We start from the raw sequence: 16,154 nt of genomic DNA, 5'->3' as shown, positions 1-16,154 counted from the left end.
CAGGTAAGCAAGGCTGACTTAAGAGCAAAGAAATCCCAGACAACCACATCAAAACAGTAATAACAACCTCTCCTCACCAACTAAGTCCTTTACCATGTCTCTCAACTTCAAAAAATTTTCAGATATTATGTTATTAATCAATGACACAATGTGAAATTATGCATATTTTAAAGCTACCATGAATCAATGATCATATTCTCAAAACAGAGTAGGATAACTTCAAAGAATCCCAGCGGTAGAAAGTTCTAGTGATCTGACAGTTCCCTGTCTTGAAGATGTTACTTAAGCCATCCACAACAAAGTTGATGATTCTCCTACCTAAAGTCTCTACGTAGGGACAGTCCACGCTTAACCTCTGCACTGTGTATCACCCTCATGGCCAAGAAATACTTCCTCATGACCAACCAAAGCCAAAAAATTCATTTTCTCTCACTTAATCTTCCAAAATAACAGACAAACAGCTTGCTACACTCCTTATCCATCCCTTTATATGTTTGAAAGAATAATCAAATTATTCGTATTTTCCCTGTTCTCTAAGCAAATCACCAAAAATCCTTTAACTTTTACTCATAAACTTAATTTTCTGATACCTTTAGTTCTAGATATCAATTATAAATTACAACTTTAAGCTTCTCAATAGACAACACTAGACTACAAAAATGAAAGAGCCCAAATACAGATAATAAAACATAAAACAGCTAAAGACCACAAGTACTACCTAATGAAGCAGAAGTAATGTTAGTGTTTGCAAAAACTATCTTGTGCCTAATTTTCTACTTTCCCACTCATATGTAGGCTCTAAATAAGAAACAGCTGATATATATTGTTTATTAAATATATAGATATTCTTAGTATTGCAAAGAACTAGATTCTGATTAAACAGACTAAAAGTAGCTTTCTAAATAATTAACTTGTCATTCTTTTAAAACCAAAAGATATAATTCAAACTCCTAAAGCTGCCTCATTAAAAAAATACTTTCAACAAAAACACATATCATCATTAAAATATATATATACAAATCTTCGTAATCTACTTTTATCATTCTTAAAATTATGTAGAAGGAATTGCCTATTGACATAGAACTAAAGTGGAAAAAGTGTCCTATTACAGTATTATTTAATTTTTTCAAAATACTAACATTCATTGCTAATCACAAAGCACAGTAAAGGATCTGATAAAGTTTTGTACAAGCCTGAATGTATTTTTTTAGGTGATTTGAAAAACAGCGACAGAAAATATTTAGGCTCTCTCAAATATTAACTTTGATATGAAATGATACTTGGCAACTTTAAAATGGTTTATGTGCTGTAAAAATTCTTAATTTATCAATCACCTTGTGTTGAAGGTCTGTTTTAAGCCTTATTTAATTCCTTTAAATAAATTTAATTAATTAAATAAAATTTAAACATTCCTTTAAAATAAAAATTATGTTATTGTTTATGTTAATATCTCCCCCAACTTTCTATCTAGTGGAGTGCTTATTCTTATGACCAAGAAATAAGAAGTGTTTTCCTTCTAATAATAATGTTTCAAAGTGAAGGCTTGCAGGTATTTTACTAGACTAAGATCCTGACACAAGATGTAAAAAGCAAAGGAATGTTATATGGGGGACGAAAAGGGTAGAAAGGTCAAAGTATAAGGATCTAACACATTTGACTTCAGTGCCAACGACATTTTTCCACTTAATTCAAAAAGATGAATTTTCATTTAAAGGAAGGAAGGGAGGAATTAAAGAAGAGTCTAAATATAACAGCTTAAAATCACAGCCATGGGTGCAGTGGCATGCACCTGAGGTGGGCCCCCTCACGGGAGGGCTGAGGTGGGAGGATCACTTAAACACAGGAATTAGACCCTCATCTCTTAAAAAAAAAAAAAAAAAAAAAAAACCTGTACTCCCAAAAAACATAGCCACCAAATTAAGAAGTACTCACTAAAAAAAAAATATCACTGTCATCTAAATCTTTTCATCTTCTCCACAAAAGGCAATGGCTCTATACTCAGGGAAAAATAAGTTGTAAATCCAAGGAGCCTGAGGGCAACAGAAGCTTCCTAATAGAGAATCAAATAATAAATGATTCTATATCAGCTCTGTGTGCTAATATGCTGTAAATAACGGTTCAAATTCATAAGTTATGACAAGCAAAATGGAATTTACTACTAACCCTTACTTCTCCAATTCTATTGATATTAGAAATGGCCAAACTATTATATGCCAAAAAGCACTAAAATTCTTTGACCTACTTCCTTAAATATATTCTAAGAAAACTACCAATAGAAGGGAAAACTTGTAGATGTAAAAAAATATTTACTGCAATATGATTCAGTATACCAGAAAAAATGACCAACCAACCAAAAGAAGTTTTTGGTTTTTTTATTTTAAATTTCTTACATTTATTTTACCCTGATTCACCTCTTCATTCCACAAAGGATTTGAGACAGTTTACAATAGAGCATAATATATTAATTATACATGTATAAAACATGGATCAAGAAAAAAACAATTTAAATATGCCAACCAGGTAAGGTTCAAACTAGTTGTTATGGTTGCATTTCAACGTTTGTTCTGTTTCTGGGCTGCCATGGTAAAAAACACAGTGGCCATTAAATAATTCTCATTAGAGGAAAAAATAAAGCATAGTCCTCAGGGAAAACAAAAATTGTTAATAGATGGCATAGCTTCTGGATGGTGGATTTATGTGGACATAAAAATAATAATGAAGATTATACAACAAGGAAAAATACTTATGATAATGTTAAGGAAAAGATACAAAATTAAATATACATCCTAACCGCAATGATATAAAAATATAATATATATGGGAAAAAGACTAGTAGGCCATATGCATAATCTTCCCCTTCCTCCCCCCACTAAACTATGATTTCTTTGGCCACAAGGACCATATCATACTCTTGTGTACCACAACCATACCTAGGCAGAATGCTAGGCATACTGGACCAGTTTAATATTTTCAACTGTATTAAAATATCTATACTTGCTTGACTCAAATTTTAGATATTTGGCTTACAAGATAGAAATACACAACATACAACAGAGACAATAACTATAAAAAGTACTTTCTGACAAAGACCTATTACTGCCACACTATGAATGGCAAAGTTGATTACACTCCTTACACACTTGAAAAGCACCAACAAGGCTTTCTCAATTCACAACTTCCTTATTCCACACAATATCGATTACAGACTCTTCCTTAAGGTTCATAAGATATTAACAGGACGTATTATTGCTGCTCCAGATAAGGAATAATATACAGCATTTTAAAAAATCCTTTATTCATGTTGGAAAAAGTAACAAAATATTTCTTATATTCATTTAGATTTTGAAAAGTAATCAGAAATCTCCAAAATCAAACATGACCAAAAATTGTTAAAAAACATATTATAGACTCAACTTTTCAACATTGTTAAATCATGCAACATGATAGATTCCATACTATCAAAAGCTGTAAAGTGTGTCTTTTAATTCAGTTCCTATTTCTTTACTTTTTCTTGCTTCTCAAATAGCAAATAACTTTAACCAAAATTTCCCCTTTTAACAAAGGAAGTAGTCTTTAGAGCAGAACTTGAATTTTTATTGTGGCTATTTTTTAAAAAGGATGTGTGCGCCTAAAATATGTTCATGAGAATTGACAAACTCAGTCTTTTAAAATTAAAGACACTAATACACTGTATAAACATGAAAACTAGAAAAGGCATCCAGCACTCAAACAAATGGCACTCAACAAAAAAATTGCATCCACCTCTCCTCCCACTACAGGTACTGCCAACAGTCATCTCAGTGCCCCTAAATAAATGTTTATTTTAAATTAAATGTTGGGTTACATTTACTTTGTCACAAAATTCATATTTTCTTTTTTTGTTTTAGACTGAGTCTTGCTTTATTGCCCAGGCTGGAGTGCAGTGGCGTGATCTCGGCTCAATGCAACCTCCGCCTCCCAGGTTCAAGCAATTCTCCTGCCTCAGCCTTCCAAGTAGGTGGGATTACAGGCATGCGCCACCACACCTGGCTAATTTTTGTATTTTTAGTAGAGACGGAGTTTCACCCTTTTGGCCAGGCTGGTCTTGAACTCCTGACCTGAGGTGATACGCCTGCCTCGGCCTCGCAAAGTGCTGGGATTACAGGCGTGAGCCACCGCGCCTGGTCTCATATTTTATTTAAAAAACAAAAAATCAGGCTAGGTATGGTGGTTCATGCCTGTAATCCCAGCACTTTGGGAGGCCAAGGTGAGCGTATCACCTGAGGTCAGGAGTTCAAGACCAGCCTGGCCAAAAGGGTGAAACTCCATCTCTACTAAAAATACAAAAATTAGCCAGGTGTGGTGGCATGCACCTGAAGTCCCAGCTACTCAAGAGGCTGAGGCAGAAAGAATCTCTTGAACCTGGGAGGCGGAAGTTGCAGTGAGCCGAGATCGCGCCACTGCACTCCAACCTGGGTGACAGAGCGAGACTCTGTCTCAAAAAAAAAATAAAATAAAATCAGTCACATTAAGATTAGATAGCCCAGATCATCTGTTTTCTATTATACAAAACAAGAATTAATGAACTCCTGACATAACATTTATTTCAATTTTTCATCTTTTAAAAAGCACTCATTCCCAATCTTGGTTTTCCAATAGTATAGGGAACTAATGATACTTAAAGATTACTTCCTACATCACCTTTTTAAAAAATAAGAAGTTTTTAGGCTGTGTACAGTGGCTAATGCCTGTAATTCTAACATGAGAGAGATCAAAGCAAGCAGATTGTTGAGCCTAGGAGTTTGAGACCAGCCTAGGCAACACGGCAAAACCTTGGCTCTACAAAAAATACAAAACTTCAGCCGGGCGCGGTGGCTCATGCCTGTAATCCCAGCGCTTTGGGAGGCAGAGGTGGGCGGATCACCAGAGGTCAGGAGTTTGATGCCAGCCTGGCTAACACGGTGAAACCCCATCTCTACTGAAAAAATGCAAAAATTTTCCGGGCGTGGTGGTGAGCGCCTGTAGTCCCAGCTACTCAGGAGGCTGAGGCAGGAGAATGGCGTGAACCCAGGAGGCGGAGCTTGCAGTGAGCCGAGATCACGCCACTGCACTCCAGCCTGGGCAACAGAGCAAGACTCCGTCTCAAAAAAAAAAAACAATTAGCTACGTGTGGTGGCATGTGCTTGTAGTCCCAGCTACTCGGAGCAGAGGTGAGAGTACTGCTTGAGCCTGGGAGGTTGAGGCTACAGTGAGCCATGATCACACCACTGCATTCCAGCCTGGGCAATAGAGCTGGAATGTCTCAAAAAAATTAAGAAATAAGTAATTTTTAAAATTAAAAATAAGAAGCTTTGATTCATATTGCAGATTTAAAAAACAAAAACAAAAACAAAAACCTAAGGTGGTAAAGTGAAAAAACAGTCAAATAATTTCCCCCCAGAAAAACTGGGGGAATGTTTAAGTGTGGTAAAATAAAAACTCTGAAGAAAATTTAAGATACACTTAGAATTCATATTACACCAGTTAAGGCTTAGAAAAAAACAAAAGGAAGAGAAAGGAAAACAATTCACTAGAAAAGAGAAAAAGACTCCAATTTCAAAAACAGGAGAAGGGAGTAAGTTCCAAAGCATTAATAAAAGATGACTCAGGCCGGGCACGGTGGCTCACGCCTGTAATCCCAACACTTTGGGAGGCCGAGGTGGGCGGACCACAAGGTCAGGAGTTCGAGACCAGCCTGGCCAATATGGTGAAACCCCGTCTCTACTACAAATACAAAAATTAGGCCAGGTGCGGTGGCTCATGCCTGTAATCCCAGCACTTTGGGAGGCCGAGGCAGGTGGATAACGAGGTCAGGAGATCAAGACCATCATGGCTAACACGGTGAAACCCCGTCTCTACTAGAAATACAAAAAATAAGCCGGGCGTGGTGGCAGGCGCCTGTAGTCCCAGCTACTCGGGAGGCTGAGGCAGGAGAATGGCGTGAACCCGGGAGGCAGAGCTTGCAGTGAGCCGAGATCACACCACTGCAGTCCAGACTGGGCGACAGAGCGAGACTCCGTCTCAAAAAAATAAAAACAAAACAAAACAAAAAAAACACAAAAATTAGCCAAGCATGGTGGTGCACGCCTGTAATCCCAGCTACTCGGGAGGCTGAGGCAGGAGAACTGCTTGAACCCAGGAGGCAGAGTGAACCGAGAGGTGCTACTGCACTCCAGTCTGGGTGACACAGAAAGGGTCCAGCTCAAAAAATAACTCAGTTCATAGAAAAAAGATTTCATGTTATCAACTTCGTGCATCTGAACAGTCAATTTTGATTAACCACAGTTTGTAAGTTCCTTAATTGTTCTTTATACAGCAAGCTTTATTTCAGAAAGGAACAGCAGACTCCCAGGGGAGAAATTCTTTGGAGGATAATATATTCATAACAAAAATAAAGTTTTTAGATCAAATTAAGCTCAAGACCACATCTAATACTTGACGAAGAATTTCTTCCTCCTTTCCCTAGAGTATTGTCAATTATTTTTAAATGATCTCATTTTTATAAAGTCTTTGAATTAAAATGGAAAACATAATTAATGCTTCTGGAGAGAGGAATGAGAAGATGGATACCACAGAATATGACAATTCCAAAAAAGGTATGACTCTCTGGACTGGATAACAAATCTGGGACAATGAAAAAAAAATTGACATACTCAAACAGTCCCCTAAATTGATCACTTCCCTTAATTAAGAAACCACTAGGCCGGGCACAGTGGTTCATGCCTGTAATCCCAGCACTTTGGGAGGCTGAGGCAGGTGGATCAACTGAGGTCAGGAGTTCAAGACCAGCCTGGCCAACATAGTGAAACCCCATCTCTACAAATATACAAAAATTAGCCAGGCATAATGACGGGTGCCTGTAATCCCAGCTACTCGGGAGGCTGAGGCAGGAAAATCGCTTGAACCTGGGAGGCGGAGGTTGCAGTGAGCCAATATCACGCCATTGCATTCCAGCCTGGGCAACAGAGCCAGACTCCATCTCAAAAAAAAAAAAAAAAAAAAAAAAAAGAAGAAGAAGAAAAGAAGCCACTATATTTTGTTTACATTTATTAGAAAGGAATAGGAAACAGATTTTTTAAATTTAGTAATAAAAGGGCTAATGTATGTGAAATAATTAGTAATTCATTCCACTTAGATACTTTTGGGAAAAAAAAGCAGTATGTTCTGCTTCTTTTTTGAGTGTGAGGCATTTTAAAGGTACTTTGATATCAAAAATGCAATTTCAAGTATAAGGTAATTCTTCCTCTAATCACAGAAGCCAATTACTTAATGCACAAAAGGATTTTAGACAAGGAATTCCTTTCCAAGTCAAAAAAGGAATTCTGGTCGAGCGCAGTGGCTTACACCTGTAATCCCAGCATTTGGGGGGCCAAGGTGCAAGGACCACTTGAGACCAGGAGTTCGAGACCAGCTTGAACAACATAACAAGACCCCATCTCTACAAAAAGTTTTAAAATTAGCCAGGCATGGTGGCTCATGCCTGTAGTTCCAGCTATTTGGGAGGCTAAGGTGGGAGGATCACTTGAGCCTGGGAGTTCAAGGATACAGTGAGCTATGATCGTGTCACTGTACTCCAGCCTGGGACACAGAGCCAGACTCAGTCTCTGAGAAAAAAAGAAAAAGATCCAGCACTTTAGGAGGCCGAGGCAGGTGGATCACGAGGTCAGGAGATTGAGACCATCCTGGCTAACACAGTGAAGCCCTGTCTCTACTAAAAATACAAAAAATTAGCCGGGGGTGATGGCAGGCACCCGTAATCCCAGCTACTAGGAAGGCTGAGGCAGGAGAATCACTTGAATCCAGGAGGCAGAGGTTGCAGTGAGCCGAGATCGCGCCACTGCACTCCAGCCTGGGTGACAGAGCAAGACTCCATCTCAAAAAAAAGGAAAAGAAAAAAGAAAAAAAGAAAAAGAAAAAAAATTTTTTTCAGGCTGGGCAAGGTGGCTCATGCCTGTAATGCCAGCACTTTGGGAGGCTGAGGCGGGCGGACTGCTTTGAGCTCAGGAGTTCAAGACCAGCCTGGGCAAAACCCAGACATGGCAAAACCCTGTCTCTACAAAAAATACAAAAATTAGCCAGGCATGGTGGCTTGTGACTGTAGTCTCAGTTACTCAGGAGGCTGAGGCTAGAGGATCGATTGAGCCCAGGAAGCACAAGTCACAGTGAACAGCAATCCTGCCACTGCACACGTTAGACAGAGTGAGATCCGGTTTCAATAAATAATAATTTCTTATTGAAAACTTGGTACCCAGGCTGGGCGCGGTGGCTCACACCTGTAATCCCAGTACTTTGGGAGGCCAAGGCAGGCGGATCACCTGAGGTTGGGAGTTTGAGACAAGCCTGGCCAACATGGTGAAACTCCATCTCTACTAAAAATACAAAAATTAGCTAGGCATGGTGGTGCATGCCTGTAGTCCCAGCTACTTGGGAGGCTGAGGCAGGAGAATCACTTGACCCCAGGGGGCGGAGGTTGCAGTGAGCCGAGCTCACACCACTGCACTCCAGCCTGGGCGATAGAACAAGACTCCGTCTCAAAAAAAAAAGAGAGAAAGAAAACTTTGTGTACACTGCAGATACCAACAAGAAAACTTAGTACGTAAAACAATGAAAGGTAGGCTGAGTCTGTCAACTGTGTCTTTAGTGTTTGGTTCTAAAAGATTATATAATCCCTTCATGCTAGGCATAGTGGCTCATGTCTGAAATCCCAGCACTTTGAAGCCCAGAAGTGCGAGACCAGCCTGGGCAACATAACGAGATCTTGTCTCTATCTATCTATCTTATCTATCTATCTATCTAGCTAGCTATCTATCTAGCTATCTAGCTAGCTAGCTATCTATTTCTCTGAGACAGTTTCACTCTTGTTGCTCAGGCCGAGTGTAATGGTGTGATCTCGGCTCACTGCAACCTCCACCTCCCGGGGTCAAGTGATTCTCCTGTCTCAGCCTCCCGAGGAGCTGAGATTACAGGCAAGTGCCACCATGCCCGGCTAATTTTGTATTTTCAGTAGAGACGGGGTTCTCCATGTTGGTCAGGCTGGTCTCAAACTCCTGACCTCAGGTGATTCACCCGCCTCGGCCTCCCAAAGTGCTGGGATTACAGGCATGAGTCACCGTGCCTGGCCTTGTCTCTATTTAAAAAAAAGTACAATCAAATTAGGATTTAAACATTACCTCCAATAGTTAAATTTTCTTTCTTGAACAGAAAAGGCTCAACTCCTGAAATGTACCAAAAGCTTGCAATTGCCACAAGACCATTTCTCCAGATGAGTAGTATTCATAGTAATGTGACTACAGTACTATATCTATTAGTGGATGCCCTGTGGAGTCCATCATGCAGTCCTCTGAGATTTCAAATTTTTTTATTCTTTTGAGACAGGGTCTCACTCTCTTACCCAGCCTGGAGTGTAGTGGTGCAATCTCAGCTCACTGCAACCTCCACCTCCCAAGCTCAAGCGATCCTCCCACCTCAGCCTCCCAAATAGCTGGGACTACGGGTGTGCACCATCATACCCAGCTAATTTTTGTATTTTTGGTAGAGACAGGGTTTCACCATGTTGCCCAGGCTGGTCTCGAAACCCTGAGCTCAAGCAATCTGCACGCCTCGGTAGCCTCCCAAAGTGCTGGGATTACAAGTGTGAATCACCGCGTCTGGCCTCGTTTTCTTAATTTTTTTATCATAAAGACAGGATCTCGCTATCTTGCTCAGGCTGGTCTCAAACTCCAAGGCTCAAGCAATCCTCCCACCTTCACCTCCCAAAGTGCTGGGATTACAGCCATGAGCCATCATACCCAGCAAACCTCAAATTTCTATGGTAGAAATCATAGAAGTCACTCAATGTATTCAATGGTAACAAAGGTATCCAACAACTCTGGGTATCCACAAGGCTAAAAACACAAAGCATGGCACATGGCTCATTTTCTCTCACTCAAGTTGGCTTCTGTTACCAAACATCCATTGGCCCTCTTCTAGGACATCTGCTTAATAGCCACTTGAGTTCTCCTTGAATTCTAGAACGCTTGAACTCCAGATTTCCAGTGGTTTTAATTTAGCTCTATTCCGTCTTTCCAGAGTACTAGAGAGAACAGTCAGTTCTCACACACGCCCCAAGACTGCTGGCGAAGGCATTCCATCATAAATGGCTGTACCTTTATAGCTGGTGTCACTATGTAGCCTTAATGAGTAATGTGGATAGAGCAGCTGCCTGGCCATCCTTTGCTCCCTAGGATTCTGAAAGTTTACAATGCTGGGAGAAAAGCAGAGAATTGTCTGCCCACCTATATCAGACATGAAAGTAGGCCATGAAGTTTCTCACGTTTTTTTTTTTTTTTCTAATTTTGACTTAATTAGGTCTGTTTTTATTAGCCAAAGGGGAAAATCATCCTTGAGGTTTGAAACAATAATTTTAAAAACCAAGAAAATATGAAATTATATTAAAAATAAAATGATTCTGAAAAATGAAGTTCTATTCCCCCCAAATGGCCCCATTTTTCCATTAAAAAAAGGAGCAAAAAAGAGGATTCAGTACTTTTTTTTTTCCAGTATCTAATTACATGCTTAGGTAATTTTTAAATACATACTTCAAAGCTGTAAGTTTACCTTACATTTTTACATTTCAAAGCAAAACAGAAAAAATGGAGCTTTGTGTACTTGATCAAAATTAGAGGAAATGATCCACATATACACACACACTTGCATAATGGTTAAAGCATAATGTTAACTACAAACAAAGGCTGAGATCTAAATTGAAGTGAGTCTGATCGATATATCTGGTTTAGTCAGTTCTGCACACATGGGTACCATGTGAAAATGTGAATAAAAAAGAACTAACCCTAGGTCCTAGGTCTCACTCTTGAGTCTGGCATGACAATTCCAAGTTTGTATTTAGAACCTTAGTCGAATTTCAGGATGAGTCATTGCACCATTAGAGCCAATTCTTTTTTTTTTTTTTTCTGGGGGGTGGGGGGACACAGTTTCATTCTGTTGCTCAAGCTGGAGTGCAGTGGCACTATCTTGGCTCACTGCAGCCTCTGCCTCCCGGATTCAAATGGTTCTCGTGCCTCAGCCTCCTAGGTAGCTGGGATTACAGGCATGCACAACCATGCTCAGCTAATTTTTGTATTTTTAGTAGAGATGAGGTTTCACCATGTTGACCAGGCTGGTCTTGAACTCCTGAACCCAAGTGATCCTCCTACCTCGGCCTCCCAAAGTGCTGGGATTACAGGCGTGAGCCACGTCTGGCCAAGCCCAGTCTTTAGTGTACTTATGAGAAGAAATGTTTTACTTACTCTGGTCAGCATAGTTTTTCGCTTTCAGCTCAAGTTGTCTTGTTTGAGATTCTAAAGATTCCACTCGGGTCTGTAAGTCCTTTTTTTCCTGTTCTTGAGAGTCTTCAAATTCAATGAATTTCTAATAAAGAAAAACAATATAAATTTAATCAGAGAAATTAAACTTTACATTTTCAACTCCTGTTATTTCTTGGAATCAATAATCACTATTAGGTATTAACTACTTAGATCTCAGAATTATGACCTTGGGTTGATTTTTAGTTTTTCTATAAAAATTAAGTTTTAAAAAACTCCCAAATATAGAAGAAAAAAATAACAAAATAAGGTGTTTCCACTTCAGGTTATAGGCATTCCATATGATATACATATCTTACTACAAATATATAAACCCTTTTGTATACTTGCATATGCATCTTGACTTCCAGAAAACTTAAAAATCTATAACATGTACAATAGAGAACAAAAGAATGATGGAATAATCAATAAATATTTGTTAAATGGTTGTGTGATTAATAGTCATAGATTCACCTGAACCATGGAGTTTAAATTCCTAAGAAAAGGACATGTTCTAGGAATAACTCCACCACTCAAATCTAACTTACCAAACCTGTTCTCATCAAGGATAGTAACACTAAGTGCAATCATTAAATCTCGGTCTTCATCTTGATTGTTGTATCAGCAACATCTGACAAGTGATCCGCTCTCCTTAAAACTTTTTTTTTTTTTTTTTTAATTTGGCTACCAGGATGTTTTCTTGTTTGCTGCTCGTTCTTGGTCTTCTTTGGTAGTAACCTCCTTTTCTCCCCAACTTCTTAACATTGGCATGCTCCGTCCTTGGACACATCTTCTCTTCCTTGTTTACACTTATTCCCTAGTGATCGCATCCAGTTTCGTGGCGTTAAGTACGAACTATATGCTGACAACTTCTGAATTTCTATCTCTAGCCCAGACCTGAATTCCAGATTTGTATGTCCAACTGCCTACTAGAAAACTTCAATTGGATGTCTAAAAAGCATCTTAAGGCTGGGTGTGGTGGCTCACGCCTGTAATCCTAGCACTTTGGGAGGCTGAGGAGAGCAGATCACGAGGTCAGGAGTTCAAGACCAACCTGGCCAACATGCTGAAACCCTGTCTCCACTAAAAATACAAAAATTAGCTGGGCATGGTGGCACGTTCCTATAATCCCAGCCACTTGGGAGGCTAAGGCTGGAGAGTTGCTTGAACCGGGACCCGGGAGGTGGAAGTTGCAGTGAGCCGAGATTGCACCACTGCACTCCAGCCTGGGCTACAGAGCAAGACTCTATCTCAAAAAAAAAAAAAAAAAAAAAAGCATCTTAAATTCTTAAATTTAGCACGTGAAAACTTGCTCCTCTCCTGGTCTTCTCTAGCTCATTAAATTACTGTGGTCAGCTGCTCAGGACCAAAACTCTGGAGTCACCTTTGACTCTTCTGTTTCTCTAGTACCTCACGTATCCAATCCATCAGCAAATCTACCTTCAGATCTGAACGCTTTTCATCATTTCCACCACCATCCTGGTGTGTGCCACCATCATCTAATGCCTGGATTACTGCAACAGTGAAAGTCTCCTAATTAGTCTTCTTACTTCCACCCTAATCCTCTACAATATATTCTGAAGGAACTAGGAGGATTCTTTAAAAAGTAAGTCAGCCAGCCTGGCCAACATGGTGAAATTCGGTCTCTACCAAAAACACAAAAATTAGCTGGGCGTGGTGGCAGGCTCCTGTAATCCCAGTTACTGAGGAGGCTGAGGCAGGAGAATTGCTTGAACCCAGGAGACGGAGGTTACAGTAAGCTGAGATCACGCCACTAAACTCCAGCCTGGGTGACAGAACAAGACCCCCTCTCAAAAAAAAAGCAGGCCAGGAGCAGTGGCTCATGCCTGTAATCCCAGCACTTTGGGAGGCTGAGGCGAGCAGATCACCTGAGGTCAGGAGTTCGAGACCAGCCTGACCAACATGGAGAAACCCCGTCTCTACTAAAAACATAAAATTAGCTGGGTCTGGGGTGCATGCCTGTAATCCCAGCTATTTGGGAGGCTGAGGCAGGAGAATTGCTTGAACTCGGGAGGCAGAGGTTGCAGTGAGCTGAGATCATGCCATTGCACTCCAGCCTGAGCAACAAGAGCAAACCTCTGTCTCAAAAAAAAAAAAAAAAAAAAAGTAAAAACAATTTACTCCTCTGCTTAAAACGCTCTAGTGGTTTAAATTCTTTACCATAGCCTCTAAGGATCTACACAACATGCTTCCACCATTCTCTTACTTCTTTGACATCATCCCCTACTTCTCTTCCTACCCTCTTCTCCTTCCCATTCTCTGATTCAAGCCTCCATGCAGTTCCTCAAACACTTCAAGCCTCAGCACTTGCTTCCTACTACCTAGAATTCTCTTCTTCCAGATATCCAAACAGCTTGCTCTCTACTTACTTCCTTCACATCTTTGTTCAAATCTCACCTTCTTGGTGAAGGCTTCTTTGGCCAACCTATCTAAAACTGTGATACCAGGCCAGGCATGGTGGCTCACACCTGTAATCCTAGCACTTTGGGAGGCGAAGACAGATGGATCACTTAAGGTCAGGAGTTTGAGACCAGCCTGGCCAACATGGTGAAACCCCATCTCTACTAAATACAAAAATTAGCCAGGCATGGTGGTGCACGCCTGTAATCCCAGCTACTCGGGAGGCTGAGGCAGGAGAATTGCTCGAACCCAGGAGATGGAGGTTGCAGTCAGCCTAGATTGTGCCACTGCAGTGCATTCTGGCCTGGGCAACAGAGCAAGACTGTCTCAAAAAAAAAAAAAAAAACAAACTGTGATACCTACTCCCTATCTCTCCTCCCTGTTTATTTTCTTTAGAGTACTTAACCTCATCCAACATGCTATTTTAGTAACTAATGTTACTTATTACTTGTCTGTCCTCACTAGAATGTGGGTTCCATGAAGTCAGGGATTTTTGTTTTGTTCACTGCTGTATACCCAGTACAAAGAATGATGATAGCAGCACATAGCAGGTTCTCAAATATTTGTTAAACAAATGAATAAATGAAGAAAATTTTCCAAGTTAAAAAAACTGAAACCCTTATAGAAAAATTTATAATTCACAAAAAACTTAGGTATCACTACAATATATCCTAGTTTTAACGTGAAATTGTCAGTCTATTACCTATATTAACTGTCCTCAAACTTTTCAATCACTGCAGAGGACACTGGGTTTTTGTTTTTGTTTTTTTGTCTACACATATTATGTTCCTTTGGGGAACTTTCTCTCTCCAGTTTCATGCTAAGTATATTCAGTCCATGTAATTTGATTGGTGATGACTCCGTCTCCCTAGGGGTGGGCACATGATTTGAACCAGACTGAGATGTCCTCTCTGGGACATCTGCCAGTTCTTAAACTCTAAAAACCTAGCAGGCCTAGGCTGCAGACTGACATCTTTTTCCAGCATAGAGAAGAGCAGGCCTGAGACTAAAGCCAATATAGAGAAAAAGAGCAAAGGGGAGAAAAACTTTAATTAAAGATACTATTTGTACCCAGGATTCCTGGAGCCAGAATTTTCCCAGTGTGTTTTGTTCTTTTCAGTTACAAAATCCAATAAATTCCTTTTTTACATAAGCTTGAGTTGGTTTTTCTTTTTTTCTTTTTTTTTTTTTTCTTTTTTGAGACTGAGTTTCGCTGTGTCCCCTAGGCTGGAGTGCGCTGGTACCATCTCAGCTCACTGTAACCTCTGGCTCCCGAGTTCAAGTGATTCTCCTGCCTCAGCTTCCCGCACAGCTGGGATTACAGGTGCCTGACACCGCACCCGGCTAATTTTTGTATATTTTTAGTAGAGACGGGGTTTCACCATGTTGGCCAGGCCAGTCTCGAACTCCTGACCTCAAGTGATCCACCCACCTCGGCCTCCCAAAGTGCTGGAATTACAAGCGTGAGCCACCACACACAGCCTCTTTATTTTATTTTTTTTATTTATTTATTTATTTATTTATTTATTTATTTATTTATTTAAGATGTAGGTCTCACTATGTTGCCAGGCTGGTCTACAACTGCTGAACTGCTGGCCTCAGACTCCTGGGCTCAAGCAACCCTCCTGCCTCAGCCTCCAGAGTAGCTGGAACTACATGTGTGAGCCACCATGTTTAACTTTCCTGATCTTTGAAGCCTGAAAACTACAAACCCTCTAACATTGGTTCTTAATTATTAGGGGGTCCAAAGACCAATTTGGAAATTTGATCCATCTATGAACCATATTTCCCCAGAAAAAACGCCCCCGCCCATGTCAAATGCCACCTATTTTTCTCAGAGGGCTTAGAGACACTGTAGTTCCTTCCACAAACCCCAAGTTTAGCACCTCTACGCTATACTTTTCTATGAAAACATTTCATATTTGTGGGACTTCTGGGGAAATCAAGTCATTGTTTATTTTTCAGAATATTCAAGATGACCATATATAGGAAAAGTAAAGGTTACAGTAAATATAGGAAAAGAGGCAAACTAATAAATCATTCATTCATTCAAGAAACATCTACTGACTACTTACTATGTACCAGGCACAGGGAACATGACTATGAGTATCCAACTAGCCCTGCCTTCCAAGTGTTCATTGGCTAGAACTGAATGCAAGCAGATGATGTAAGGTTACGTTAAATAGAAAAGCAGAAACTATGAAGTCTGAGTAAGTTATTTCAACATTTTGCCTTGATATATAAGCAAAGACTAAGAATTAATAGGAAAATGTAATTATTTTTTGGCCTGCTTTGAAAATGATGCTCCCTTGGCTAACTTAACTACTATATCTGGGAAAGTAACCAAAAAAAAAAATTTTTTTTTTGGAGATGGAG

The 16,154-nt window shown here is 39.9% G+C and overlaps 1 protein-coding gene across 4 annotated transcripts in view; it reads right to left on the bottom strand.

Moving 5' to 3' along the window:
• The window catches only part of SPAG9 (sperm associated antigen 9), a 155,517-nt gene that overhangs the window by 102,631 nt on the left and 36,732 nt on the right, over positions 1 to 16,154 (bottom strand). For all 4 annotated transcript variants that reach the window (XM_031010865.3, XM_031010861.3, XM_031010864.3 and 1 more), the window contains exon 2: positions 11,304 to 11,424. In XM_031010865.3, coding sequence (XP_030866725.1) covers positions 11,304 to 11,424 — 121 coding nt within the window. The remainder of the gene's footprint in view (positions 1 to 11,303; positions 11,425 to 16,154) is intronic.

This window comes from Gorilla gorilla, chromosome 4 (assembly GCF_029281585.2).
Source record: "Gorilla gorilla gorilla isolate KB3781 chromosome 4, NHGRI_mGorGor1-v2.1_pri, whole genome shotgun sequence".
NCBI lineage: Eukaryota > Metazoa > Chordata > Mammalia > Primates > Hominidae > Gorilla > Gorilla gorilla.
This window is presented reverse-complemented; position numbering and strand designations above follow the sequence as displayed.